We start from the raw sequence: 27,398 nt of genomic DNA, 5'->3' as shown, positions 1-27,398 counted from the left end.
CTGCAGGAACCCTGCTTTTAAACAAACAGTCAAAAATCTGATACAGTTTCATAATTGTCAATGAAAAGAAGCAAAACCTCATGTTTCAGAAGTTGGAATCATAAAATGTTTTACATTTCAACCAAAAATAGCAAAAAACAATAAGTCAGTAATCAAATGTTTGGTTAAAAAAAAGTTCTTAATTGATTTAAACATTATTCAATTGGTCGATGCAGCTCTTATTTGAATATTCTGTAAAAAAAATCCACATTATAAATTTGGTTTTAAAGCCATTTTTTCCCATTCTTTTCCTTTATGTTATGCACATCAGCAAAAAACCTAGCAGGACCAAGGCATCAGTCAATAATCCTTTCAGGATCACAGTTCCACACCAGATCACACACCACCACACTACACCAACCCCCACACCACCTTACCTGTCTGCTGTGTGTTTTTCAGTGTTGTGGCGTTATGATCGCTGAATCTGACATCAATTCCATTCGAGCATTTGGAGACAGAGCCGTTCACTTGCATCCCTCCGTTCCTTTTCACTGAGCTGCTTCGGCTCTTCACAGGCATGAACGTTGGATCCAGGTCCATAATCAGCTGGTTGAGCTGGTCGATGGAGTTGTCGATGTCCATCGTTAGTGACTTGAACTCCTCGTCCCGTTTGTTGTTGTTGTTATTGTTTATCGTTGCCTGGTCTTTGTGTGGCACTGTGCTCCTCTGTGAGTTTGTTGTATTGTCTCTTGCAGGGCCTTGCAGCTCTGCAGGCAGGCCTGGTTTGGGTGGACTGCTCCCTTGCTTGTTCCCTGGGTATCTTTCTGTGCCATTTCCCTCTTCGGGCATGTATATAAACTGCTCTGCAGCAACCATCTGCTGCTGCCGGACCCAGGACTGTGTGGAATAGCTCCCCTGTCTGTATACGTGCTTCTTGGGCATGGGCGCAGTGCTGGGATTACAGGAGGCCACAGAGTTGCTCCTCGAGCTCAGACAGCCTCTTTTAGACTCTGCATACGCTCTCTCGTACTCCTCCATGGGAGGAGGCGCAGGCCGGTGTTGGCTTTGGCTTTGCTGCTCCTCTCCTCCTGGACTCCCAAAGCCATCTGACAGCAGGGAGTTCTGGCTGCTCTTGTGGCAGGAGGACGACAGAGTCCCTAAGCTGTCCACACTGTGCAGATCATGACCTGTAATGACCTCGTCATCCAGGATATCTGTTTCCCTCTCTCTGGGTCTAGGGTCTCCATTAATGTGCACCTGCGCTGGGACAACCTGCTGGATGCCAACTCTGGAGCCTTGATTATCCATCACCTCCAGAGTTGGGTCCTCAAGTCCAAATCCACTTAATAGGCGCTTCAGCTGGACTTTCTCCTGTGGGCTGGGGCCCTCTTTTGACTTGATGACCGAGGTGGTGACAGGCGCAGGTCGGTCTGCCCACAGAGACGTACTGGACAGGCCTGAATCGCTGCTGACAGAGAGGGCGTGGTCGCTGTGGTCAGGGCTGGAGGTTGCAGAGGTGGTGCGAGCCCCTCGGCCCAGCGTGGCCTCTCCTCCTCCTCCTCCTCCACTGCTGGGGTTCCTCTTATTGATCGCTTTGTCCTGGCCTAGTCCGTGAGAGCGGGACGCTGCAAAATAGAAGAGATGCAGCTCTTCATACACTCAGCTGGTACGTGCACACACAGAGATACACAAGAAGCAAGGACTCACACGGACAAACAAACAAAACAGCACAAAATCACAGATGAAACAAGACTTTTACAACAAGTACAGTCATGTTCTCCCACAAAATAAATCATTCAGGATCTGTTATTAAGAGGGCGCAACACTTACAATCACACCACCTGACAAAGACGACACAAACAAATATCTAGGATGTCAAACATCGACAGAATAAATGGAAATCAAGATGTTTAAGTGAGAAAAATCACTGAAATGTGCAAGACAAGTACCATAGTAAGGCACCCTTATTAACCCCTTCTTTCAAACTTGTTTGATGCAAAGACACTGCAGCTAGTTCCCACCAGGTAACCTGTCATGGTGTTACTGTAGTGGTCTATCATGTTATATAAGACTTGTTAAGCCTCCTGTAAGTCGCTACAAGAGTCAGTCAGCCGTGAATTTGCAAAGTCTGACCTCTGCATTCCTCACCCTGCTGTGATTAAAGCCTCCCTACTCCCTCTTGCTTGCCCCCTGACCCATAGCATATGTCCAAACAACATCCTTAATCCTTGGAAGAAAAAAACTGCAAAAGTCAGTCATTTTGCACAACATCTATGACAGAAGAAAACAATAAAGTTAATCCATAGAGGACTTACTCAAAACGAAGGCTGCCGAAGATGAAGATGAAGCACATGTGAGCACCGTTTGCCAAGTTCAGTAAAACTTGCAGTTTCATTGTCACTCCTCAACAAAAGAGAGCTGGAACATGACCCCTACGCCTCTCCCTCGGTGTACTGCCTTAAGTGCCTGCCTTTCAGTCGAACCATGACTAGAGGATCTGAATACCAGACACGCATGATAAAAGCTTCCCCTCCTCCTTCTCCTCCTCTCAGAAAGCTCCTGTATGTATAGTTACCCCCCTCCTCCTCCTGCTCACACAAACACACCCGTTAAACCAGCATCCAGCCTTGAGCAGCCTGCACTCAGGCCTCCGTACAGGTCACATCCAGTGAGAGTGTTCACAACAAATCCCTCCTGTGACAGTCCCTCTGGTAGCAGGTTTGATGCTTCTCCTCTTTCTCAACACATATCTTTTCTCTGACATATCTTTTTCAAGGAAAATCTCCTACCTTTGCTGCCACATCCAGGTGAGCATGCAAGAAAATCCCAGGTGTGAGTGAGGCAAAATTTGAGGAATACATGAGGCAACAAAAATGCACATGAGCTGACATGGCTTTCAAGCAGCAGATAAAGCTCAGGGTCAAACCAAGAGAGTTCCAATGAGTTGGCCCAGCTTTCCTCCTCTGTTGAGAAGGTGAGAGTGTTTGCACTCCACACAAGGGGGGACCTTGACATCTCCAAATAAGGGCAGAGGAATGTAAACAAGTTAGGCGGGGCATAAATGTGGAGGTGGGGCCAGAGGAGAAAAAGTAACCCGACCTCTTGCCCCACGTTAGGGGACTACCCCAATAGGGAGAGAAAAAAGGAAAAAAAAGAGGGAAAGAAAGAAAAAGGGAGGGCGGCGCAGAGAGGATCTGAGAATGAAAACAACATTCCTGCAGCCCCAGACTTTTTCACTCTGTAAAAAGACACTTTTTAATTAGAGCAATCCTTCCTTCTACTTGGAGCTCTGGGCAATTTTCATAAAAAAGAAAGCAGCAGCTAAGTTGTTTTTCTCTCACTCTAGTGTGTCATGAAATTGCATGCCCTCGTGTACAATACTGTCAAGAAACAGATGTGCACTTCACTCAATTATGGGGTTCAACAATTGTTTTTAAAACCTGTTTCACCTATCGGGATTACAATGACTTTAACAAACCCATAAACGGTTAACCAACAAGTATGCTCTGAGTTTGAGAAAGTCAGTCAAATTTTGTATAACTGTCATTCACCATGCGGGTTGTTGTGGTGAGGTCAGTCCCTGAATAATCCACCAATTACAGTGCAGAAAAACCAGAACTGTTCCTCAGTCTGCTCTCGCATCGCAGGAGGAGGTCTGGAAGTGTACAGCTCTGCAATTACCCAACATTTCCATTCCTTCTCAGTTATACAAGCCCAGCCTCCTGAATGCCAAAAGCGTGAGTCGAAAGCATAATGATCATCATTTATATTTTCTTCCGCTCTAGCTTAAACATGCGTGAGTTCAGATGTGCCCCTTTAGGTTCTTTGTACAATTTGTACAAGACATAATGTTCATACACAAATGGTGGCAAGTGATGAGAAATCTGTTGTGTAAAGAATTTTTATCACAGTCCCCTTGTGGTTTCTGCAGACCCTCTAACTGCCTCTTCTTTATTTAGAAGAATATTATTTAGATCAGTGGTTCTTAACTGGTGGATCAGGAACCAAAGTGGGTTGTGGATCCCTTTTTCAGTTGGTCGCAAATGCGTTCCTGGAAGAAAAAGTAGTGCCAGTAGTGTTGAAGGTGGGTCATCAGGCTTGACCAGTTGAGAATCACTGATTTAGATAGTGGTTTTCTTAACATTAAAAACTACATGCAGCAGCTCTACTTCTATCCAGGAGCAACAGTAACAACAAGTTACTCTGAATGATCTACAGTTATCTTCACTCTTCATCCAGCTTTTTAAAAAGCAAATTTATTTCTTTTGTGGCAGCCCACACTGTCTTAACACTAAAAAATGCTTACTTTCATTCACCCATCCCCACTGCTGAGCACAGTGGTGGCAGCATCATGCTGTGAGGATGTTTCTCAGCAGTCGGCCCTGGAAGGCTTGTAAAGATTGAGAGTGAAATGAATGTGACAAAATGTAGGAAAATCCTAAAGGACAATCTTTTTCAGTCTGCAGGAATACTATGGCTTGGGAGAATATTTATTCTCCAGCAAAACAATGACCCAAAGCATACAGCGAAAGCTACGCAGCAATTGTTTAAATGCAACAAGGTGAATGTTCTGGTGTGGCCGAGTCAAAGCCAAACCCTCAAACCAAAAGATAATTTGTGGCTGGACATAAAAAAGAACTGTTCACACCTGATCCCCATGCAGCCTGATAGAATTTGAGTAGTTTTGCAAAGAAGAATGGAGCAAAATCGCAGTGTCCAGATGTACAAACCTGATTAAATCCTATCCACACAGACTCAGTGCTGTGATTGCAGCCAAAAGTGCATCTACTAAATACTGACTTGAAGGAGGTGAATATTTATGCTGACACCTATTTAACATTACATATTTTTATCTAATTGAGATTAATTTGTAGATATCTGTTTTCACTTTGACATTTAACAGGTTTTTAGGAGATTTTGTTGTCAAAAAAAGCAACATCATATTGACAGTGATTGATTTATTAAATCAATAAAAGGGTAAAGCATCCAAAGGGGGCCGATACTTTTCGTAGGCACTGTTATCCATGTGCCTCAGTAAAAAGGTGTAAAAATTGCAATCAAGTGCTAAACAGAATTCAACACTTGCAGTCCAGTCATCATCGGTTCAGTATAATCAGTTACTTCCTGTTCCTGGCATACATAGGCATGCTTATGAATAAATCATGCAGGACCAATTGACAATGATGATCTCCTATATTTAAATAAGTCTTCCTTAGTTATCCTAAGGCATGATTTAAGTTCCCATTTACTTTTTGACATGGAATTTATAAATTATTTTAACAGCACAGTGTATCATATTTAAAGTGATAACCACACTTTGTGAGGTGGAACTAAATTGTTCTAAAATAGCATAACAACTGAATCCATGGTCTCATGCTACCTCGTCTAAGTTGTTTCTGTTCAACTTTTCGATGCATTTTGATTCTGTTCACTAGCAATATAATTTAAAAGCAGTAAAACCAAAAACTGTTTGCATGATTCAAGGACACCAGGGATACACGTGACCTATAAAGAGTCAGTTAAGTTGTGCATTACTTTAACTATACATGAATAAAACTATTCTGCATTCTTATCAGTCCTCAGTTATCATCATATTCAAACAATTATTCGACCTTTACTTGTATTAAAACATGTATCTAAAGATTACATCTTTTTCATATTTTAATACATTTGAAAATAAAATCTTTAATTCTGTGTTCACTTTGACATGATGGACTATTCAGTGTAGGTTTATGAGAATATTTCTTCAATTGTAGTATCATGCTGCAACATAAAACTGAAAAAAGTGAAGAGACTGGAATAACAAATATGTTTCCATATCACGGCAGATGCCATTGCTGAATATGTATGCATACATTTTATTTGGCTCTCTTTAGCTGTGATAACATCATAATGGAAAAAGAAGTGTTGTTATCCCAAGATTTGGAGATTATCAAGTCAAATAACCATTATTTACTGGTATCACCACAAATAAGCGTAAAATAAAACAAACATAAGGTATGTCCACATCAAACTTCTGTATATTAACTTCTTTTTTCCAGACAACTCACTGAAAACAGTTCTGTGGCCCACTTTTGGGTCCTAACTCACCAGTTAAGAACCACGGGCCTACTCCTCCTTCTTGAGATATTTTTTTGTTAAGAATTGGTGCTACAGAAATAAAAATTAGTTGTTGTATCCTAATTTAAGCTTACTTCCTTATTCCTAATCAACTGTTGGCCTGTAGCTCCCCAAAAACAACTACCCACCTTTAAAGTAAACTAAAGTAAACAGCCTTTCTGGAAAAACAATCTTTTAAAATTCAGCTCCTAATTAACACGTAGGGATAAACACACACTTCAGTAGGTGACTGAAGAGAGACCATTGAAGTAAATTAGGTTTTCTTTTCACAACTTTAGCACTTCCATGGCAAACGCTTTTCAGACTTCCTCCTCCTGCCGTCCTGTGACTGACAGCCTCTCTGCAGGGCACACTGGAACCGCCAGACGACTGGTGGTAAGTAGATGTAGAATTCCAGCACAGCTCTAAGTCTTCCCCCTCAGATGTAGTGTTTACATGAGAAGACAGAGCTGTAAATATCCCACATGAATGCTCTGCAATCAAGGCAAGAGAAAAATTGCTCCTTTGTTGTCGTCTTTGCTCGTCTTTGATGCATTCTTAAGATTGAGTGTTTTTCTCTTTCATTTAATTCTCGGGGGTTTTCATAAAAGCTCTATAAGGACGTGTTGGGGTATTTTAATGAAATTTAAAAAAGGCAGCTCATTTTCACCAAGCTGAGCTTGGCTTATAAAAACACAGAATGAATACTGGGAAAGGGTGGATCTGTGTTTTAATGCTACCACCACGTCGCTCTATTCTGGGATGTTGTTGTGAATTCTGTGGTTGACTGCAGAGCAACAACCGCAGCTAGGACAGGACGCCCCGACAGGGTGGCTCTGAGTGTGAGTCTGTGTGTTTATGCACACGGGAGTGAAAGTGCATGTATGCATGTGTGGGATGGTTAAAGCATGCCTTTTCATTTGATGAAACAACAAAATAGAAATCTCTTGAGAACTTGCTGCTCTTCCTCTGAACCCAGCATTCCCTTCTCTCACACAAATCCCCTCCCTGTCCTCCACACGGAAAAAGAAAAAAAAACACGGTTTGTCATTCTCAACATGCTGCAACCTTCAAGTAAATTTTAGCTTTCATTTCCTTTCCCTCACCAAAATAGACGTCTTGATTCCCCAAGGGCCTGAGCGCCTGGATTTTAAGTCCCACTCATGAGTAATACCTCCTGTTAGCAATGACTGAAACATAAACCAAGCTGGTGCATGTTAATGCAATCACAGTGAAATTCCTCAACAACATTAAACACCAGGCCTGTCATGCTGTGTTTGTTCCCATAAGAAAAATAGAGTTTGTGTGGACTAGTAAAAAATGCCTGAATAACATCTTATGCATACTTCTTCCATTCGTTAAACAGCCATAGACATTTCACTCTGATCTGATTCATTCAAACTCACCAGTGTTATAACAAAGTCCTGTGAGTCATGAAGTGACGAATGCACAGTAACCGTACCTTCACCATCACAGATGTTCTGGTAAGAGTCCCAGCGGATTAGAGGGTCTGCTGTGTTGTAGTCCACAATAACATCCGCTCCGTTATGCCACCTGTCAGCTCCTAGACCCCCCCCAAGAAAAACAGGGTTTTTGTACTTTTCATCACAGGGAGTTAAAGAAAACAAAACTCGATATCATGTTATTGTATTGTTATTCATTGCTTGAGGAAGGAGAAAGAAGAATAGGACTTAACAAGGAATTTTGTTTGCATATTTGAGGTTGGGCAATAATTTGATATCTTTGGTTTCTAGTGGAATTATATTACCAAGCCCAAGGTACCCAGAATATCTTAAAGCCCATGTAAAGTGATGAAAAAAAAAGTATTTCAAGTTTGTTGTAAGACAGGCCACTGTGTAATGAACCACCAGGCTAAATTTCAGCCATGAAAAACATCTCTAAGTTTAAAATGAGGAAGTAACATCTGCTTTAGGATGGTGTGGGCATGTCAGTTGTATGAGCTGAAGCTCCACTGATTTACTGCAAAGATGATAAGGATTGGAGGCTTTTATTATGACAGACTTGGCAGAAATAGATATAATCCGACACTTTACTGAACTTTAGCATGGCATTGCTAACAGACATGAGGGATTAAACTGTTTCTGCTTGTAGACAGACAGTTACAGCCCGCTTTTTTAATTATTGAGGGATACAGACGAGTGAAATATGAATTAAAGCACAATTTCAGCAGGTAAGATGTTTGTTCCTGCTGCATCTGGTTTAGGCAAGAAACTTTCAGTTTAGTTGTGGCCAAAGGTTCAAAAATAATCATACTAGCCCACTTCATATTAAGCAGGCTACTGTTATCGCATTTTATCTCAACATTTCTGTAGTTAATCACAATTAATCTCCCCTTTTTTCCACATTTTGAAATTCAAGTATTCCTGGTTTATTTTGGAAGAACATACAGAACTTGATTGGATATTATGACTTTAACTTAATCATGGAGAAAGAAACTTCATATGGATTAAAAAGGATATAGGGAAGCAGAAGAGACTGAAATGTTTTAAATAATACAAGGTGCAGATAAAGGTTTAAATAGTTTGTGATTTTTCTTTTCTTTTTTCAGTTTTCACTTTTTGTTTTTAATTAAGTTTAGTATTCATTAGTATTTACTGCTGGTTTGTTGCTTTGTTTTAGTAAAGTTTCAGGAGGGTAATACAGTTTTTAAAACATATATTCAAACTGGCTACTTTTAGCACAAATCTGAGGAGAACAGAAGAAAACCGATAGCATTGCTATGTGCACAGGTAAAAAAAAACATTTCAAAAGATATGTAAACTGAAAAATATTTTGGTTTCTGTACAGAACAACATACAGGAAATAATGTGTTCATAAGAGGTGTTGTTTCTTTCTGTCTTTATTTTACTGGGGATACGGTCAAGCAAGCTCTTTCTTTTTGCAGTCTTGTTGCTTCTGCCTGCTGTATGTTTATCGCCTTGACATGAGAGTGAAGTTAAACTTTTCCTTTAACTCTCTGCTGCTAAGTGAAACATGTAATTCCCAACAGCTTCTTTACAAATATCATCAGAATATCATGGGATAAAACCAACATAAAAAAACAAAACAATGCTTATTTAGAGGTTGGCAGAGGAGGTGGTAACACTGTTTTTTGTCAAAAAGCCATTACAAGCCCAGAAATTACCAATGAAATATTGTAACTTTAATATTGTTATATCTGACAAACATGTGTCGACCCAAACACCATGGTCTCATTCTGGGGCAGCGCATGCTGTGCCTCTTTACCTCTCTGTCAGCACACACTTCACACTACATTTCCCCTGTGCAGCATTCCTCATCCCCTCACACCAGGAGGCAGAGGGGGAGGAACAGAGCACAACACAGCACGAACGGGGAACTAGAGAAAACTCTGCATCTGCTTTTCTAACTAATACTGGCTCAACTTTAGAGAGAAGGATTTGGAATCTACCTGGGATCTTCTCTGGTCCCTCAGAGAACACCAGCTCCACTTTACTGTAATCTGGAAATCTAGGATCTGGAAAGCAATCACACAGAAATCTCATTAGTGTGGCCATTCAGAAAAGAAAAATATGAATGGTGTGGTAATAGCATTCTCTCTGTGTACATAGCATGTTTTGGCAAACAACACAACAGTCTAGCTGAAGTGCAGACAAGGCCCTACAGATGCTGCATGGAGTGAACTCGCAGCAGCACGTTGAGACCTGTTCTACCTTTGTTGGCAGTCTCCATGTCCTCTTTTTCAAACATGAGGTTGTAGCCCTGCACTGCTCCCGTGTGGAACTGCAGCCGGAAAATTACCTCACGCTCTGCAATGATGTCACTCTTGTGATAGCATTTAATCTAAAAAAGAAAATATGAATAATATTGTGATTCGAACGGTCAAAACTGATTCATGAACTCTGCAGAGGGTCAGTTTTATAGTTGTCCTACCATGATGTCTCCTTTCAGGAGCTGGGCAGGCTCCAGGCTGATGCACACACGGTCTCTGTGGCTTGGTCCGATGTGACTGAAACAGAAACAACAGAAAGTCAAGTAAAATCAGAGCAGTAAGATAGAAATATCTGATGAGTTTTGGCCCATCTTTGAAGTAAACAAGAATATAACAATGTAAGAGCCACTTACTAGATTCCAGAGGAATACACTGCTTGCATTCCCTGATAGACCTTAACATACGGACGACAAACTGGAAAGAAAACAATACAACTTCTCAATCATTTAAAAAAGTTACAGTGCAAAGATAAAACATCCTACAGGATCCTTATTTACATGCAAACATACAAGTGTGAATGGTCATGGATTCTCTCGGACCCCTTTAAATCTTTTCCTTTGCACTTTTGTTTTTGTAAGTGCCTCTATCTGTCTGAGCAACCATGTGTGTCGGAAAAAGAAATATATAACGTTCAGATAAGTCTTCATGTTTTTTACTGCTCTGCCTCTGATGTGGTTGTGTCTGGATTCTTTTTAAAGCTTTTAGGTTGCAGCAACTGCACTTTTAATTGCAATCGCAGCTGTGTGTGTAGTGGTAAACAATATGAGTTTAACCTCCAGTGGTGTCGAAGTTTGGTAACCCATGGAGGATGACGCAGTGCAGGAACAAGGGCGAGGCGTTGATCTTCATGGATCCACTGAGGAGACTGTTGAGGATCCAAACATACCTGATATAAAAGCATAGACATGGATTAAATCATATGCAGCACTATAGTGAAAAATCTCACAACTTAAAATGTGTTATTTATCAAAATTATCTTTGCCTGCAGCACTGTGTGTCAAGCAGTGTTAATAATCTGTCCTTCTTCAATAAGAATTTAAAGCTTCCCTACTCATTGTCATTTCGTATGCCTCCTGTGTACTAAGTGGTATGGCTTGTATCTTTGCTATTTTTTTCCTGTGCATGTTAGAGAAGTGGCTTGCAACAAAATCTTTGTCCTGCTCTTTTTTTTTAACAGTTAATCACTTCGTCTGACACCTGCCCTGCAGCTGGGGTTGTAACCATTAAAAACAACCATGAATTTATGATCCGTGTCTGTGCTAATGCTCGATATTGGTTTAATATGCCATACAGAGACATTGCTATTAATTTCAGTCTGTTTAATAACCCATTTAAAACTCCTCACATGAGTCTTCACTGACCATAACCATACTGAATCTAGATTGTATTTTCCAAAGCAAAGTTTTAAGATAAATGCTTGCTTTAAAGGGGCATCACAAACATGGTGTCACAGTTTGTTATGCAGGGCAATAGCAGACAAAAAACAAACCAAAAAATCCTAAAACCAGTGGCAAAAGTAGGAAAAGACAGGATGGCATGTAGTCCCCAGAATGGGTCATGTTCCAAAAACACTGGATCCTACTCTTCCCATAATGCAACAAATCTTTGTGGTGATTCTAAAATTCAAATAAAGTTGTAAGCTTTTAAGTCAGTTAGTACATTTGCACACTGCTACTGATCAGTTATTGTGTCTGACTAAAACTGGACTTTAAAAATGTATGGAAACACTTCAGCCCATTTAAAATCGTACTAAATCAAATTGCTCGAAGTCAGTCAGAAGTCAGACAGAAGGACTCACCTAGAAAATGTGATTGGAGATTTGGAGTTATGTGCATGCTCCACAGCGTCTGTGCTAGGCTTTCACTCAGAAGTCGAACATTTTTAGCATAGTAGAAGTCATGCTATTGTTTGTATTTGGATATCAACACAGCTTCGAGCAATGGTTCTTAATTGATGGGTCAGGATCCACTCATGGTCAATATAATTTGGCTTTTTTGACAAAAAATGTACAATAAACCTCGTTGGTGTCAAATTAAAAACATATTTCTACAAATTAATCTCAGTTAAATAAAAATATGAAATGCTAAATAAATGACAGAATAAATATTCACCTCCTTCAAGTCAATATTTAGTAGATACACTTTTGGCTGTAATCACAGCACTAAGTCTGTGTGGATAGGTCTCAATCAGGTTTGCACATCTGGACACTGTAATTTCACTCCATCCTTCTTTGCAAAACTGCTCCAGCTCTGTTTGTCCACTCCAGAACATTCACCTAGTCATCTTTAAACCATGTCTGTGTAGCTGTATGCTGCAGGTCATTGTCTTGCTGGAAAAAAATCTTCTCCCAAGCTGTGGTTCTGTTGCAGACAGAATAAGATTTTCCTCCAGGATTTTCCTGCATTTTGCTTCATTCATTCTACCCTCTGCCTTTACAAGTCTTCCAGGGCCGGCTGTGCTTCACAGTGAGGATGGTGTGTTTGTGGTGATGTGCAGTGTTTGGTGTCTGCCAAACATCGCTTCTTGTCTGATGACCAAAAAGCACCATTTAATCACAAGAACTTTCTTCCACTTGATCATGGAGTCTCCCACAAGCCTTTTGTCCAACTCTAGCTGAGATTTAACGAGTTTTCTTTAAAAGTAGCTTTCTCTTTGCCACTCTCCTGTAGAGCTTGTCTTGGTGACCTCTCTCACTAGTCTCCTTCTTGCAGGGTCACTCTGTTTGTGAGGACGACCTGATTGTTGAAGCTTTAAACATATTCCTTCCATATCCCGATAGTAGATTTAACTGAAGTCAAGTGGATGTTCTGTGCCTCGGAGATTTGTTTGTTTCCATCCCCTTACATATACTTTTTAGTGTCCTTTTCTCTGAGTTGCTTGGAGTGTTCTTTAGTCTTCATGGTGTAATGGTAGCCAAGAATATTGAAAAACCAGTGACTGGACCTTCCAGACACAGTTGTCTATATTACAAACACTTGAGACACATTCCCTGCACTCAGGTGATCCCCATTTCAGTAACTGTGAGACTTCTAACACCAGTTGGCTGGACCTCTGTTGAATTAGGTCAGTCCCTTTAAAGGGGTGAATATTTATGTGATCACTTATTTTACCTTACACATTTTTATTTAATTGACATTACTTTGTAGAAATAAGTTTTCATTTTGACATGAAATTTTTTTGGGGGGGGGATTTCTTTTGTCTAAAAATCCAAGTTATATAGACCAAAGTTGATTTATAAAACCTATAAAAGGGTAAACCATCCAAGGAGGTGAATTCATTTTTGTCAGTACTGTTGATCAGTCCAGCTTCAAGAAATTTGATTCAGTTGGATCAATGTGGTAACATACATTTTTAAATCTGTTTTATTATGACTAACAAAATAATTGGACTTCTTCTAGCTCTCTGTAATCAGACTGAGTACAATCAATGTTGATTAACATTAATACAGAAGGTTAGGACTACACCACATCTTCATGGGGTTTTCATTAGCATTACGACATCAACAACAGCAGGCTTTCCAGTGAAAAACAAAAGCAGAATATGCAAAGCTCTGTATTGAATCAGGTGGCTCTGGGAACACGAGCGTGTTTGGATGTTGGTCAACAAAGCAGCACACAGGCAGCACATGGACTGACGCGTGCTGCTAGGCAGAAGGGCGTGCTTTAGTTTTGGTGTCTTACCTTTTCTGTGAGGGTGTCATCAGAGCTGAGACCTTATCATCATAGTATTTCCTCATTGCAAAGCGGTCCAAGGCCTGATCAGCACTTTGAGGGAGACAGCGAGACACATTAAATGCTTTAGGTAATTATGACTCAGGAAAGAGATTTTCTCTGAGCAGCTCTGTAATTGAATGGTGTTAAACCTAACTTAAATGAGGACACACACAGACCCACATCTACACATGCATAATGGACAAGAGTGAAAGTACGCAGAGAGACAGGGGATTCCAGCAGAGAGGAAGAGAATGCCAGCCTTAAGTAAACACTGAGGGGGAGAGGAGGACAGAGAGAGGCCGGAGTGTGTGCACAGCTCTGCTATTCAGACAGATCTTAAACCAACAGACGCTGCAGCCTTTTCACCACAGCTCTGTTTCTCGCTTGTCCAACCCTCTCCCTCTGCTCCCCCCATTGAATCTAGTCCATTGTAAATCTGCCTATTGTTTTCCTATCTCTGCCTTTCCTATCCGTCTTTGTAAATTCGCCTTACCGACCCATTTATCATCAGTGGGACAAAAACAGTAAAAGGAGAAGAGGTTGGCTAAATCGAAGGCCGCAGTGTGACTTCTGTGTGTAGAAAGGATCTACAAATCGGCAAATCACCAGACTGTTTCTCCAAATGTTTGCTGTGTTTCTTTACTTTACTGGGACTCAGTCAAGGACCCGCCTCGCTCAAATTAAATGCCTGCCAATGGTTACGAAATTGGAATCAGTTTTCGTCATGATGAATAGATTTCATGAATCTGACACTGTGGCCAGAAGCGATTACAGTAACTAACATGTTTCCAAGTTGATTCATGCAACTCAATACAGCATGATTCATGGCTTTAAATGTGCGGTTTTCACTCTGGATCTGAAAGGGTCGGCCTTTGCTTGACTCACTCTGAATCACCTTGACCCTAAATTAAACGGGGGGAAAATAAGTCAGCCGTGGTTAGGGGATGACATTGCTTGTGGTGGACGGAATGATTTCTAAAATGTTGTGGGTTGGTTTAAATATCAATCGCTGCCCAGAATGAGTTATGATAAAGCCTGACTTCAGAGCAAACAACAACATTTGAAGAATGAAGAATGTGGTGTTGGTTACCTGGCGGATACATCAGTGAAATGCACAAAGGATGAGATTACAACACCAATGCGACCCTTTCCACCCTGAAAAAAAAACAACAAAAACATGAGAGGACAGAAGCCAATTCGTTACACAAGAGGCAGTTCTTCTGAATCTTCAAGGCATCATTTACTGTTATTAATAATCATCCTTTTACTCATTGCGATGGCATTCATACATCAAGTATAGGACTTGCAAAGGATGAAAAAGCAGAAAGAAAACCCACAAAAAAAGCCACAAATTTAATTAATTTTCCATGAAATGTCTAATGTTTTCATTCCTTGTCCAAGACATTACACTATTTGACACTTTTCAGCAGCAGAGAGATTTTTTTCTTTCCTATATTGCTTGAAACCTGTGGTCTGCTTAATAATGTGGAATATGTGGAAAAGTGCATTTTGAGGTTTTTATTTTTTAAAAATAACAGTTATCATTATGAAGTTTGTTCAGAAACATTTGAATTTTGCTCTTACAGCTGATGACTTGAAAAATACTCTGTCATTTGTCAATATTTAGGAAAATAAGAGAAAAATGTCATTTGCTTAATAATGTGGAAAGCAGTGTAAACAGCTCTCTGAGGGTGGGGCCTTTTCTAAGACGCTTTTAGCACCCAACATTTCTTTTCCAGAATTTTATTATTTCTTAACAATCTCTTTTAGAGTTTATCTTCATGCAATGACAAAATGCATCCATTTGGTTTGGCTTCACAAACACATGGGCTTTTAAAGTGTTTCTGTACTGTTTTTTAGGGAAGCTGTGGAACAGTGGTTAGTCACCTCTCAAACAGAATATCAGGTGTTCAATCCCCAGCTCATGCACTCACATGTCAATGTGTACGTGGAAAGACACCAAAGGCCTTTGCACACTGAGTGTTTATTTCATCCACATTTTTCTCATGTTAAAAAAGACAATCAATCTCATGTTGTGTTTGTCATGTCTGCAAACTAACCCTGGAACTTTCATCTGTCTTTATTCTTTTTTTTTCAGAACAGGTTTGATTTGATTTGTTTTGTAACATCTGTCCACTCAAAGTCATTAAAACTAATGCACGCCCCTTCCCCTCTCTCCCTCCCTTTCTCACACTGAAATCTCACTTTAAACACTGTGATTTGTCCATTTATTATGTAGATATCAACCATAGTATATATCCATAGTATAACAGATAAAGGCATAAGTTTGTACTCAGCCATGTAACGGAGACTGAATTAAAAGTTGCTCTCCATTTCTCCACTTTGGCACAGCTGTGACGTACTAGCTTGTGCTATCAGGATGAATGGATCCAGTGTGATGTTTTAGGAATGACAGAGCCACAGGCTTATCCTCACTGCTTATTTTGGTCGCAGTACAAAACAATTTGCAACATACAACAAATATTCACAGTGAAGACTGATAAAATGCAATGGACTCAGTCTGCAAAGTTGGAGTGCGCAACATTTTTTTGAGTAAAAAAACAAAATTATTATTATCATTTATTATAGCCTAATTATTAGAAAAATATGGACTCAGTGTGCAAAGACCATTAATCTTAAATGTCCACCACTGCTGCATCGGTTGCATCTGATGTGTTTGAATTTGTGTGAATGTGTCTAGTTAGATTAGTTAATACTGATTTGCACTCAGCAGTGCGGCCTACCCCATCAATGTGTGAATATGGTCTGAACGGGTGTAAATGGGTAATTTCGACCTTCTGTGTAGAGAGTTACATGACTACACTGCTCAAATCCATTTACCATTAATACCACTATTATTTTAGTCCCACAGAATCTCTACATGTAACTTATTTAAAGTTTATATGTAGTTTTGTATGGCATAACTGCACATGTGAGAATGTCCAGTTCCTATTGGATAACATTAACAGTTAAGTTGACACAATTGCAGTCAAAATTAGACCAGAAGATTTTTTTTTTTTTTGCTATTTCTTGATTAGTTACAACTGTCCATGTTTGTGAGCATCAATCTAGAAACAGTGGCTTTATAATGACAATTGAGTGCTGTTTTTGAGTTGTTCAATCACTGCTAGTAAAACCACACAAACATAGACTGATATAGAGCTGGTTGAAGAGCTGGCTGGTGCATCATATCCTGAAGCTGTTTCTAGTTTGTGGTTTTTCACTGCATAAATCTAATGTCATACAAATGTCAAAGCTAACTGAAAAGCCAAAATTGGCCAAATGACTACACTAGACATGCCTTTAGCTTGATAACTAAAACATAATTAGGAGGAAAAAGATACTGCAACATCATAAAGCTTGTTTTCTCACCCTGCAGTGTATAACCACCACGTGTAGAGGGTCAGCATTGAGCCAGCTCTCCATGGCCTTACATATGGTGCAGATCTTATCCAGAGGTGGAGCATGCATGTCTGGCCAGCCTGTGTCAAGTGTCTATGAAAAAAAACACATCAGTCACTGGGAACAGATGACGTAACACCTGATACATCTCTATATGTGCTGCCAGTCCTTATTATACTGTTATCTTTAGCTGGTTGGACACAGCAAATCAAAAAGGGTGAACAGACATCTGTATTTGTATTTTTTTAAGTGTTTTAACTTACCTTTGGGTTCATTTTAGACAGATCATGTCTTTTCTCTGACAAGTTGATAATCTAGAGAAAACATAAAGTAGAGCCAATAACTTGATTGCACTGCACCTTTCTATTATATAGTACACTTTTTTGTATAAGCATGAGGGAAAGATGAACTGTGCATCCTCAGATCAATACTCTCATGTCAATATATCCCCTGAAAGCCCATCAGCCCTGACATCGATACTGTTTGCTCTTTAACACTTGACTCATTTCAAGGTGAGGACAGCAAACAGCACATGTATGAGCACTGACCATGTAATTATCCGCATGCTTGGACTTGAGCATTCGGGTGACATCCTTCAGGTTGTGGGAGTAGATCTCCTCTGTACAACCTCGAGGGAAGGACACAGCGATGATGCGCTCTGTGATGTATGTAAGGTCCAACTCATATCCCTCCTCCATCTTAAATCCTGTAAAAAAAAGGACAGACACAATAAGAGGCCTTTCAGTTGCCTCATACTGTCCCTGCTCTTAAAAGCAGGTGACTTTACTCGTGTCAATATTTGACGTTCAAAGTCCTCAGCTTTAGTCATTGTGACCAAGTTTCCCGCAGATATCTTTGGAGCATGACCTCAATAGCAGATTGTGGGACAGAGGGTGTCTTGTTTGCTCTTGTTTTTGTCACAAATACTGTAACGCCACTTATCTGTACTTCCAAAAGAGATACTGAGCAGTGGTTTCAGAAGATTGAACACCAACAATCTAAAAGCCACCGTCAGTCCGTCACTAAGAGCAACAAAGACAAAGACAAAGAAAATCTCTCAAAGAAGTCCGGTTGGAACCAGTTGCTGTAAATCCCTGACCGATGGCGTGTCTTTGTGACCTCATGGCAATGCACTTCCTGCAGCAGTGGTATGGAGAGAGCTGTTCTCACCACATCCACGGACACATCCCTCAATCTCTTATCTAGTAATCTCTGTGTGTCCTGTGCTGCTTTACAGGCCCAGATTAGCAAAGTGTTGCACATGATCTCCACTGCTGACATACGAGTTGATTCATTATTATTATATATGAAAAATAACTCCTTTTTTCTAAGCGAACATGCTGATCACATTGATTTTTAAAGCTTACAAAAAGTAATTATATATTGCCCCATTTTTGAATCTATGTATTCAGGTTTCATGATTAATAATTGAAATATAATCAAACACTGGGCCTCATTCACCGACCAGTTTTAGGGGAAAAAAACTCATATAAACTCCTTTTTTCTTTTCAATAGATTTTGACATAATCTGTTCCTAGCTGAGAGCTGAATCTAAGAGTACTATTTAGCACCTCTCAAAGCTGATGTGACAGGAATAAATCTAAATGTTTGAACCTCTGAGCACTCAAATACGCTAGATGAAGAAAGATGAACTGTTGAATTATACACGTTTTTTGTGTCACTCTTTTATATCATAAAAACTTGAAAAAAAAGAATGATTTAAATATGGTCAACTTTAATTGAAACCATGAGCTGTTCGTCTGCTAATGTTGAATAATGGATACAAAGTCTTCTATTGTAAGAAGTAATAATATTTAACAATTATTTCAAACAATAAAACCTACCTTCACCCAAAGGTATTAGAGAGGCACCACTGGTTTTACTGAATATTATGTTATTAAATTGGCATGTTTGGGATTAATTTCAAGCAGCACTACATTCACTTTTGAAGTACTTCAGTACTTCAGACCCACTCTAAAAAATCAAACATCTATTTTAATCATTTTCATGAACAAAATCCCAACATAAAAAGCCTACATGTGTGGGGTTTTTTATGCTAAAATATCTGTGTATAAACTATCCATTATTACAATGGAGTATTAGGGCAACTCTAAAAAGAAAAAATAATAATAACAAAATGAAGAGGATGTGTTAATCTTTCAGAAAAAAACGCAACGTTCTCAGGTTTCAATAGCTATAAATTTACAGGAAAAGACTTTAGTCTATACTTTGTATTTCACAAATTTACATGATGCAAAACGTAGAATTTCTGTGATCATAAATTTGAAAATAACTGATTGTGGGAAGAAAATCATAAAAGATGGTGCAGTTTTCCTTACGTCCTGCAGTTGAGAGTCTAATCAAAGACGCTTTTTAATGGGACAGAGCAGTAAAGATGTACTTGGAATTAAAGCTCAGAATAATCACATTATTGCCACCATCTGGACTTAGAAGCTACATTTCTAAACACTTGGATTATCCTATCACTGCTTTCAGTTTGGTTTCTTTAAATTTATAATTTTACAATTTTGTAAATTCACGACTTTAAAAACCAGATTTTTTTGAGTTTATAAATGTCAATATCTATGACTTTTTAAACTCTGAAATTTAGAGTTTTTCTACTAAATTTATGACATTTCAGAATGTAGAAATTCTGAGTTTGGTTCCTTGTAAGTATACTACATTTCAATCTCTTCTTTTTTTCACAAAAAAAAAAATTCAACTGTTTATTTCCTCAAAAACCAAAGGATCCTCTATTTTTTCTCTTTTAGTGTTGCCCTACAATGCAATTGCACATTATGTTTCCAATTCTGATCTTGAAAAACTATACTCACATCCAAATTTAACAACATCAGAACAGTAAGGGCTGGGTACTGGTTAAGCTCAGCAGGCAGTCACATACAGAGTAGTCCTCATTGCTCTGGTGGTAAATCAATTCTCTATCTCTGCGCTGTTTGGTGCACTTCTTACCTCAACTCTCTCTCTCCATATTTACCGTCTCTCTTCAGCTGTCCTGTATAAATAAAGGCAAAGACACCCAAAAAATAGTCTTTGGAAAAAAGGGAAAAACAAAAAAAACAGAAAGGGCCCTGCACCCCCTAGGAGTGCTCAAACCCCAGGTTGGGAACCAGTGTGCTACTTCTTTATTCTACTCTGTGTGATTTCAGTGAGTGTGCTGTGTTCACGTGGCCCTGCAGTCTCATGCCCTTATATGGGCATAAAAGAGTTCCTTTGTTCTTCTAATTACAAAAAAAAAATACATGCATAAGCTTCCAGTTTATGAGGGAGTGGTATTGATGAAATTAAAAACACAAGTGTAAACTATCGAGCAGTTTTAGAACACATCATGAATTCAATGGTTTTTTTCCTATTGAACAGGTTTAAGAAAAATCTTAAAAAGACTTTGGTGAATGAGGCAAACTGTTATCTTAAGAAGGAATATATAATTGAACAGAATTCATAAGAGAATAAAAATAAATAAAGAAGTCTGTATGAGATAGTTTATGACAGCTATGTCAAAGACTACTCGCAATGATTTACTGTTTCATCTGAGCCACTGACCAAAACTAACTCTACACAGATTCAAAGTAAAGTGAGTAAACGGATGAGTAATGACTCATCTATGTGTCTGGAAGAAAATGTTTGACCTCCTTTAATTAAAGAGTCAAAATATCCCGCTGTCTCAACACAAAGGCTACACAGTGGCTTCAGAATCCATGGTCCTTAACTGGTGGGTCAGGATCCAAAAGTGGATTGTCTCCAGTGGTCTAAAAATATGTAAAAAAAAGAGTTGCAAGTTAAATTTGAAGTATTTCTCATAAGGCAGTGTGTCTGCTGTAGAGGGGTAACTGTTTTAAGAAGTTTAAAGTTTGTTCTATACTGCCAGTTTATCAAGGCGAATAAAAGTCTTATTATGTGTTTTTATAAGCTGACGACAAAATAGAATAAAAAAGTGTTATAACCAGCGATGTGTAACATGGAAGAATGTAGCATGAAAGGGAAAATTGACATATATAAAGGTTAGACAAAGAAGACACTTCTGTCTTCTATCTCAACATGCATTCTATTATTTCTTCTTAATTCTAGCTGTTTATTATATCACCAATTGCCTTGATATATCATACAGCAGCTGTCCTCTGCAATCCAATTTAGTTTCTGGTTAGCTAGAACAATTTTAACATATATGCCTTCAGAATCTATTCGTTAGAAAATATTTTTTAAATATTGCTTTACTGATTAATGCTTTAATCCATCTTAATATAGGCTAATAGGCACCGAGGAATGAAGGACTTGACTGTTATTTCAAGTGGGGAAAATAGAGTCATTGTTGTGCATAAACAAACTGATCATTTATGAATAAAAGGTCACAAAGTAGTGGGAAAAACTTACAATGTTGTAATTTTTTTTATTGATTTCATTTTGAATTATACTCTCAAACAAGCTAAATCTGTTTACAATGAATTATAATAAGATGATAGATTGGATTCTATAAGTAAAGATTAATCACTAAAACACAAGTTCAAGCCCTTGCTCTATCCCTAACAAACTCATATATAAGTTTCATCATTTTGGAAGAGTTGTTCATGCACAAAACCAGAAACTACACTTTGACTGAGCCAGGCTAGAGCTGTATGTCAGTGATTTACTGATTTAACTATTCAAATTCATGTGTATCATTAGTGGGAGTAAAAAGAGCCTGATAAATGTTTCAGATTTCACAGAAACCCCTGACCACAAAGTCACAAACAGAAACACATTCCTGAGCTGCCAAAGATATGATCACCCTTCTTCAATCACTCAAATTATTTGTTGGGATTAAAAGCAATCCGCAGTCAAGAATGTGTCCATCAATTAAGTTGCAATGACTGCAGGCTACAGCCCAACACTTTGAAGGGGGCCAGAGAAAAGCCATAAAGCAGGGACAGTGTGACCACAGCTTAAACCAACCCTCTGAGTGGAATGAAAGAGGCCGTGTGTAAGAGGGGGTCATCACTCGGGGTAACAGGACAGGCTGTTTTGTGAGCTTGTGTGTGTTGGTGGAGGTGGTGGGAGCTGGGGGAAGAGGTCCTCTAGGACTGTTGAAACTAATGGTGGGGTTAGTCTATTTCCCCAGAGACTAAGGGAAAACTGTTGACTGATGGAAAATAAATGAAGAGGTGTCCCAGTACTTAGGCTCTGTGTATCTCCAGGGCAGGGGCATGGGGATGAAGGCTTAGTGATGCTTCAGAGGTGTCAAACTACAGTGCTAACTAGACACATGAAAGTATCTAACCTGTACTTAACCTCAGTGTGACCTCAGAGCAGTTTCTTTTCTCATCTAATACTACTATCCTGAAGAAATCAGTTTAAAAATAAACACTTTAGTGACAGCTTAAAGTTTGGTAAGCTAAAGCTACTAAAAGTAGCCATGCCAGCTAGCTAAAAAAAAAAAACAACAACATTTCTTTAATCTACAGTTTGACATCTATCGAGTCATTTTGGAAACATTTTTCATTCCCAGAGGTTAGTTTGAAAGATCTTCTATTCTTGTGGGGTAAAAATTTAGCTAACTCTACTGCAAGTAGCTAGCTAGCTTAAATGAAGAAACCAGAGGTCAGATCTTGTCCAAAGCTTACAAAATCTTTCTACAAGAACATCTTAAGCTCATTAATGTTATATCTCACATGCTGACTTCATAAAAACAGCTAAACAACACAGGGTCTGACAATTAGTCCCTTCGTAGCTGCTTGTGTAGAAAAATAGTGCCAAAGAAACTGTCCTTAAACATGCTGTCATGTTGGTCATGCCAAAGTATTTTGAGAGAATCAGATAAAATGTTTCCAGTGTTTTTGCTACTTTAGCAAGTTCATTCAGCAGCAGCACACAGCAAAAACTGGAGTGTTGATTTCAACTCCATTCTGAGTTAAATGGCCTTCAGGGTTGGAGTTATTTGACAGTGTTGATGAATTCAATGTAAACCCAACTCTGTAGGGAGTCAATCTAAGCTCCTCCCACTGCCATTTCAAATTTGGGGGGCTTTTTTCCAGCATGCCTGAGATAAGATATGTTTTAGATGTATTGATATGTGTGTTGTATGGTGATCACTTCAGTATTCCAGTTTCTGTCTGTTTTTTGAGTTTCCTGGTTTCTGTTTGTGGATGCACATGTTTTCAGAAACCAGGATATTCCAGTAGCTCAGTTTTGATCAACCCTGTTTTGCTACCACGCTCATATTTAGATAATATACGAAATGAACAGTTCAATAAACCGTGAGCATAGTTTACTGAGGAGACTGAGAATGACCACTAATGCTATGAGTTACAGAGAATTGGATAAAGAGCACTTGGTAAGCATCCTGCTAAGTCTGCCAAGATGTCCCAGGCCTGAAATGTAGACATGATAGCTTTTCTGGTGTACTTTTTAAAGGAAAAGCATGAGCTACCTGTGTTTTTCAGCGAATGAATTCACTTGCAGGATTGCTTAGTTCTTTCATGGAAACTGGGATACTAGTATTACAGGGATATGAACAACCAGGTTTCACTGTGAACATGTAAACAGTATCCTAAACGTGATCAAAATTAGGATATAACTCATAATAGGGATGCTTCAGTGCATGTAAACACACTCATTGTTATACTCAATGTTCAACACTTGTTCACCCTGTGAAACTTTCCACTGAGTTCGTCATTTCCCACCTGTGGCAAGAGATCTACAGCAGAGGTGTCAAACTCAAGGCCCAGGGGCCAAATCTGGCCCGTGGAACAGTTAAATCTGGCCCGCAAGATGATCTCATATTTCTGTTATAACTGGCCCACCAGTATGAGGTTTGCAGATTCCCCTCAAGTATAAAAATGTGAACTTGTCCTTGAAGATTTAAGATATTTTGTTAAGCCAAAAAAATCTGAAAAAGGAGTAAAAATATTAATATAAGAAGTCAGGAGTATGGGAAAAGAAATTGTGTTTTAATTTCACATTTTCAATTTTGCATCTCACAATCAGGACTCAAATTTAGGATTTTGACTTTTTTTTTATCATACTTTGAGCATTTCAACTCATAATTTTGACTTCTCATATAATATTTTGAGCTTTAAGATTCATAATTCTGATTTTTTAAATTCATATTTGGGCCTTTTAAACTCATGATTTTGCCTTTCTTCTAATACATTTGCCAAAAATATGATTTTTCAATTTCAATTTCATGTTTTGACCTTTTTGAACTAATAAATTTACTTTCTCAGATTGTGAGCCTTTAAACTTATCTTTTTAACTTTTCAAATGTCAAAATCATTTGTCATCAGTACTAAGTTTTTATTTCATATTTAATTACTGGTGAAATGAGGTTGACAGTTTATGGTTAAAAAGGTGACCCTGTTAGGCCATCAGGTTAGACCTGAATCCAGAATCCGGCCCCTGCTGTGATTGCGTTTGACACCCCTGGTCTAAAGGGTGGTGTGAAGATTTTAACTGGATCTACATTTGTCTCCTTAGCTCCATCCTTGCAAGAAGACACCTGACTTGACCACAGGGGTTGTATTAAAATTGGCAGTCTTTAGTTAAAGTGAAAAATTCATTGCAATGTGCCAATAATTGAAATTGTAAATACTCCAAATTTACACCTCAAGTGGAAGGGAGTAACACATTGCTCCGCGAAAGTACAATACTGTGAGTGTTTAAAATTATGTAATAAAATCAGTATTATGATTTGTATTTTGTCATGAAAATTCAAACCAATCAATATTACGCAGAATGATTCATTTAATCCTATGTAAACAGAAATAAATACTCCCAATCAATTTAAATAAAATCATCAAGATAGACAATGGTAGTTCATGCACTGCATCAAGAAAGCCAATCTCAAAACATCAAAACATGGTACTCTGACCTAATTCATTCCACATGAACTATTCATGCATAACATTGCAGCAACAACATCCTTTTTTTCCATCAGACCTCTCACTTCTCTGACTCTTCATTCAAGCTATAGTGACTTGCCCCAGCACGCACTAAGGATAATTGGTCTTTAATTTGCAGTGACTGCTTTTGTTCCTGGTTTGAGGCACTGCATTAGCTCACAAAGGCAGAATAAGCAGTGCCAAGGAACTCAAATCCCAAGCCCACCCATGGCACTGTGAGAGCAAGGGCTGGTAGAGGAGTGGGGTAGGCAGAAAGATCAGGGAAATTGGGTTGCCAGGTCTCCTGTGAACAAGCTGCAACAGGTTTACTTAGGTCAGGATGTTGGGGGATTAGGGTGTGTCTGCACGGCTCCCCCCAGCTCCAACCCCTGCAGGTAAGAGCTTGACTAGTTTAGGCTGCGTGGGTGCTGTCAGCCACGTTCCCACTTGTATGACCATCACTTGGGAGTAGCTCCAAATGCCTCTCTTTCAATCACCCATAACAGTGCTGAAAATAAATAAATCAGACATTCCTGTTATGAGTAAGAAAAAGAAGGGAAGACAGAGGAGGAGGACAGGGATGAACCCTTTTTCTATTTCAGGAGCCACACCCTTCACCTGGTCTACTCTGTGTGTGCAATCTTCCATTTTGTAAGAGCAGGTAAACCACAAGATAAAAGGCAACAGCATCATTTAATATGAATTTAAACTACCCAAAAAACCTCACATCAGTAACCCGATGTTAAGTCAAGGCCTAATCTGTTCCAGTGACCTCTCAGCTGTTTTAATCTGTGAGTCTGTTATGGTGACGACAGTTGGCAAAAACTTTGCATGCCTATCTGTCTTGAATAATAAGACGCTTCAGAGCCTGGGGTTGCACTTCAAGCATTTAATCATTTACAGAACACTTTGTTTGTCTGTGATTTGGCTGGTTGCTACATGTCTTCAGGCTCACTGGCTGTATTTTCCATCAGTGATTTCAGGCTGGCCTCACTGTGCAGATTACTTTAATATGTTTGCCGAAAACCAACACAGGAAAAAATGCAAATTTTGATGAACTTTGGTAAAGAGAGGGGAGGAAGTATATATTTAACTAAGAAACAACCATGTTCAAAAGACTAAGCACACTCTAAAAAGTGTATTTGAGTTTGTTGAAGTAATATAACATTTTGCATAAATATAATCCAGATTTGTGCTTTAGTGGCAGTAGTAGGGCTGGACAATTAATTGAATTTTGATCGGGATTTCAATTTTGGCTTCTTATGATCATAAAAACATTATAATCAAAGAAAAACCATTAATTTGTGCTTCGAGAGTGTTTTTGGGTTGTGTTTTTGTCTGTGTTATTAGTATTTTTTGCATGTTGCAAATTTTGCGAGTTTTACAGGAGTGCATGTAGATTGGATATTTATTTTTATTTATTGTTTTTTATTGCTATTATTTAATATATTGTTATTATTTTACTTGTTACTAATTTATTTTTGATTGTTCTTTTAAGTTGTGGTTCAATAAATACTCACATTTTGAAATCAATGAATAATCATGTTTATCAATCGTGATTTCAATATCAATCAAAATAATCGTGAGTATTATTTTTGCCATAATCGTCCAGCCCTAGGCAGTAGTGTACTTTTGTGAGCTATTTCAACTTGAAGTTGCGAGTTGTTCCTTTAATGTAGATCTAAGCATTTCTTTGCGTCTGACGTCATGGTGTTCTTTTAGATTTAACTTTTCATCTACTGGAGCCAAACCACCATTTTCTTGTCACTGGCCTGACTGAAAAGAACTGCAAAATATGTAAGGTAAGATAAAACTACCAGACAAAATTGTATTTTGTGATTGAAAAGTTTCATTTGATGAATGACCTGATGGAACTGTTTACTGTGTATTGCCTAATTCAAAACAATCACACAGCTATTGGAATTTAAAGGCCATGCACATTTTAAATTAGCCTTAAGTTATTAAAAAAGTAATACCATCAGAGCATTTTTCCCCTATCTTTAACCCCTTAAAGCCTGTTGTATTGTTTTTGATACATAATTTTATGATACCTCTATCTAATCAGTATGACCAATAAACTACAAAAAAAAAAACCTCTGAATACAACATGATAAATGATAAAAATGCCCTCAAGTGGATTAACAGTTACTAGAAACACCTAACGTATCAAATAAAATGCAAAAAAATATATATATTAAATTTAATGGAAATTTTGATTTTTTTTTTATTTCGATAGAAAGTTAAAGAAACTTTTCAGTTCCAAAAAAAATAGAATTTTCTGTCTATAACTTGTGTTTTCAGGCTTTAATGGGTTAATTTTCAGTCATTGTACTCAAATTGTTAGACAATCATGTCTTAATTTGCATAGTTTTCCCAGAATACCTTTTTTCATTAGAGTGAAGTTACTGACTTAGTTAGAGAAGCCCCACGTGTTGGGACCAACAAAGCATGGCATGACGACACAGTAGCCTGCAATTTTTTTGTCAAAACCATCACAATGCATTGTGGGAAATTGATATGGTGGCTAAGTCTAAAGCTAGCAGCAGGAACAGCCAAAAAATGGGTTATAAATTGGATAAAAAG

The 27,398-nt window shown here is 38.6% G+C and overlaps 1 protein-coding gene across 2 annotated transcripts in view; it reads right to left on the bottom strand.

Moving 5' to 3' along the window:
• The window catches only part of LOC121520012 (tensin-3-like), a 56,144-nt gene that overhangs the window by 24,578 nt on the left and 4,168 nt on the right, over nt 1-27,398 (bottom strand). Inside the window, exons 2-13 of one of the 2 annotated variants that reach the window (XM_041803201.1) lie at nt 17,493-17,650; nt 17,208-17,258; nt 16,915-17,037; nt 14,633-14,697; nt 13,510-13,593; nt 10,603-10,715; nt 10,183-10,243; nt 9,991-10,066; nt 9,771-9,900; nt 9,509-9,574; nt 7,541-7,642; nt 417-1,604 (exon numbers count right to left, since the gene is read on the bottom strand). In XM_041803201.1, the coding sequence (XP_041659135.1) occupies nt 417-1,604; nt 7,541-7,642; nt 9,509-9,574; nt 9,771-9,900; nt 9,991-10,066; nt 10,183-10,243; nt 10,603-10,715; nt 13,510-13,593; nt 14,633-14,697; nt 16,915-17,037; nt 17,208-17,258; nt 17,493-17,642 (2,209 nt within the window). In that variant the 5' untranslated portion in view covers nt 17,643-17,650. The remainder of the gene's footprint in view (nt 1-416; nt 1,605-7,540; nt 7,643-9,508; nt 9,575-9,770; nt 9,901-9,990; nt 10,067-10,182; nt 10,244-10,602; nt 10,716-13,509; nt 13,594-14,632; nt 14,698-16,914; nt 17,038-17,207; nt 17,259-17,492; nt 17,651-27,398) is intronic. The other variant, XM_041803202.1, reaches the window with a different exon arrangement.

The sequence above is a fragment of the Cheilinus undulatus genome, linkage group 13 (genome assembly GCF_018320785.1).
Source record: "Cheilinus undulatus linkage group 13, ASM1832078v1, whole genome shotgun sequence".
NCBI classification, from domain to species: Eukaryota; Metazoa; Chordata; class Actinopteri; order Labriformes; family Labridae; genus Cheilinus; species Cheilinus undulatus.
This window is presented reverse-complemented; position numbering and strand designations above follow the sequence as displayed.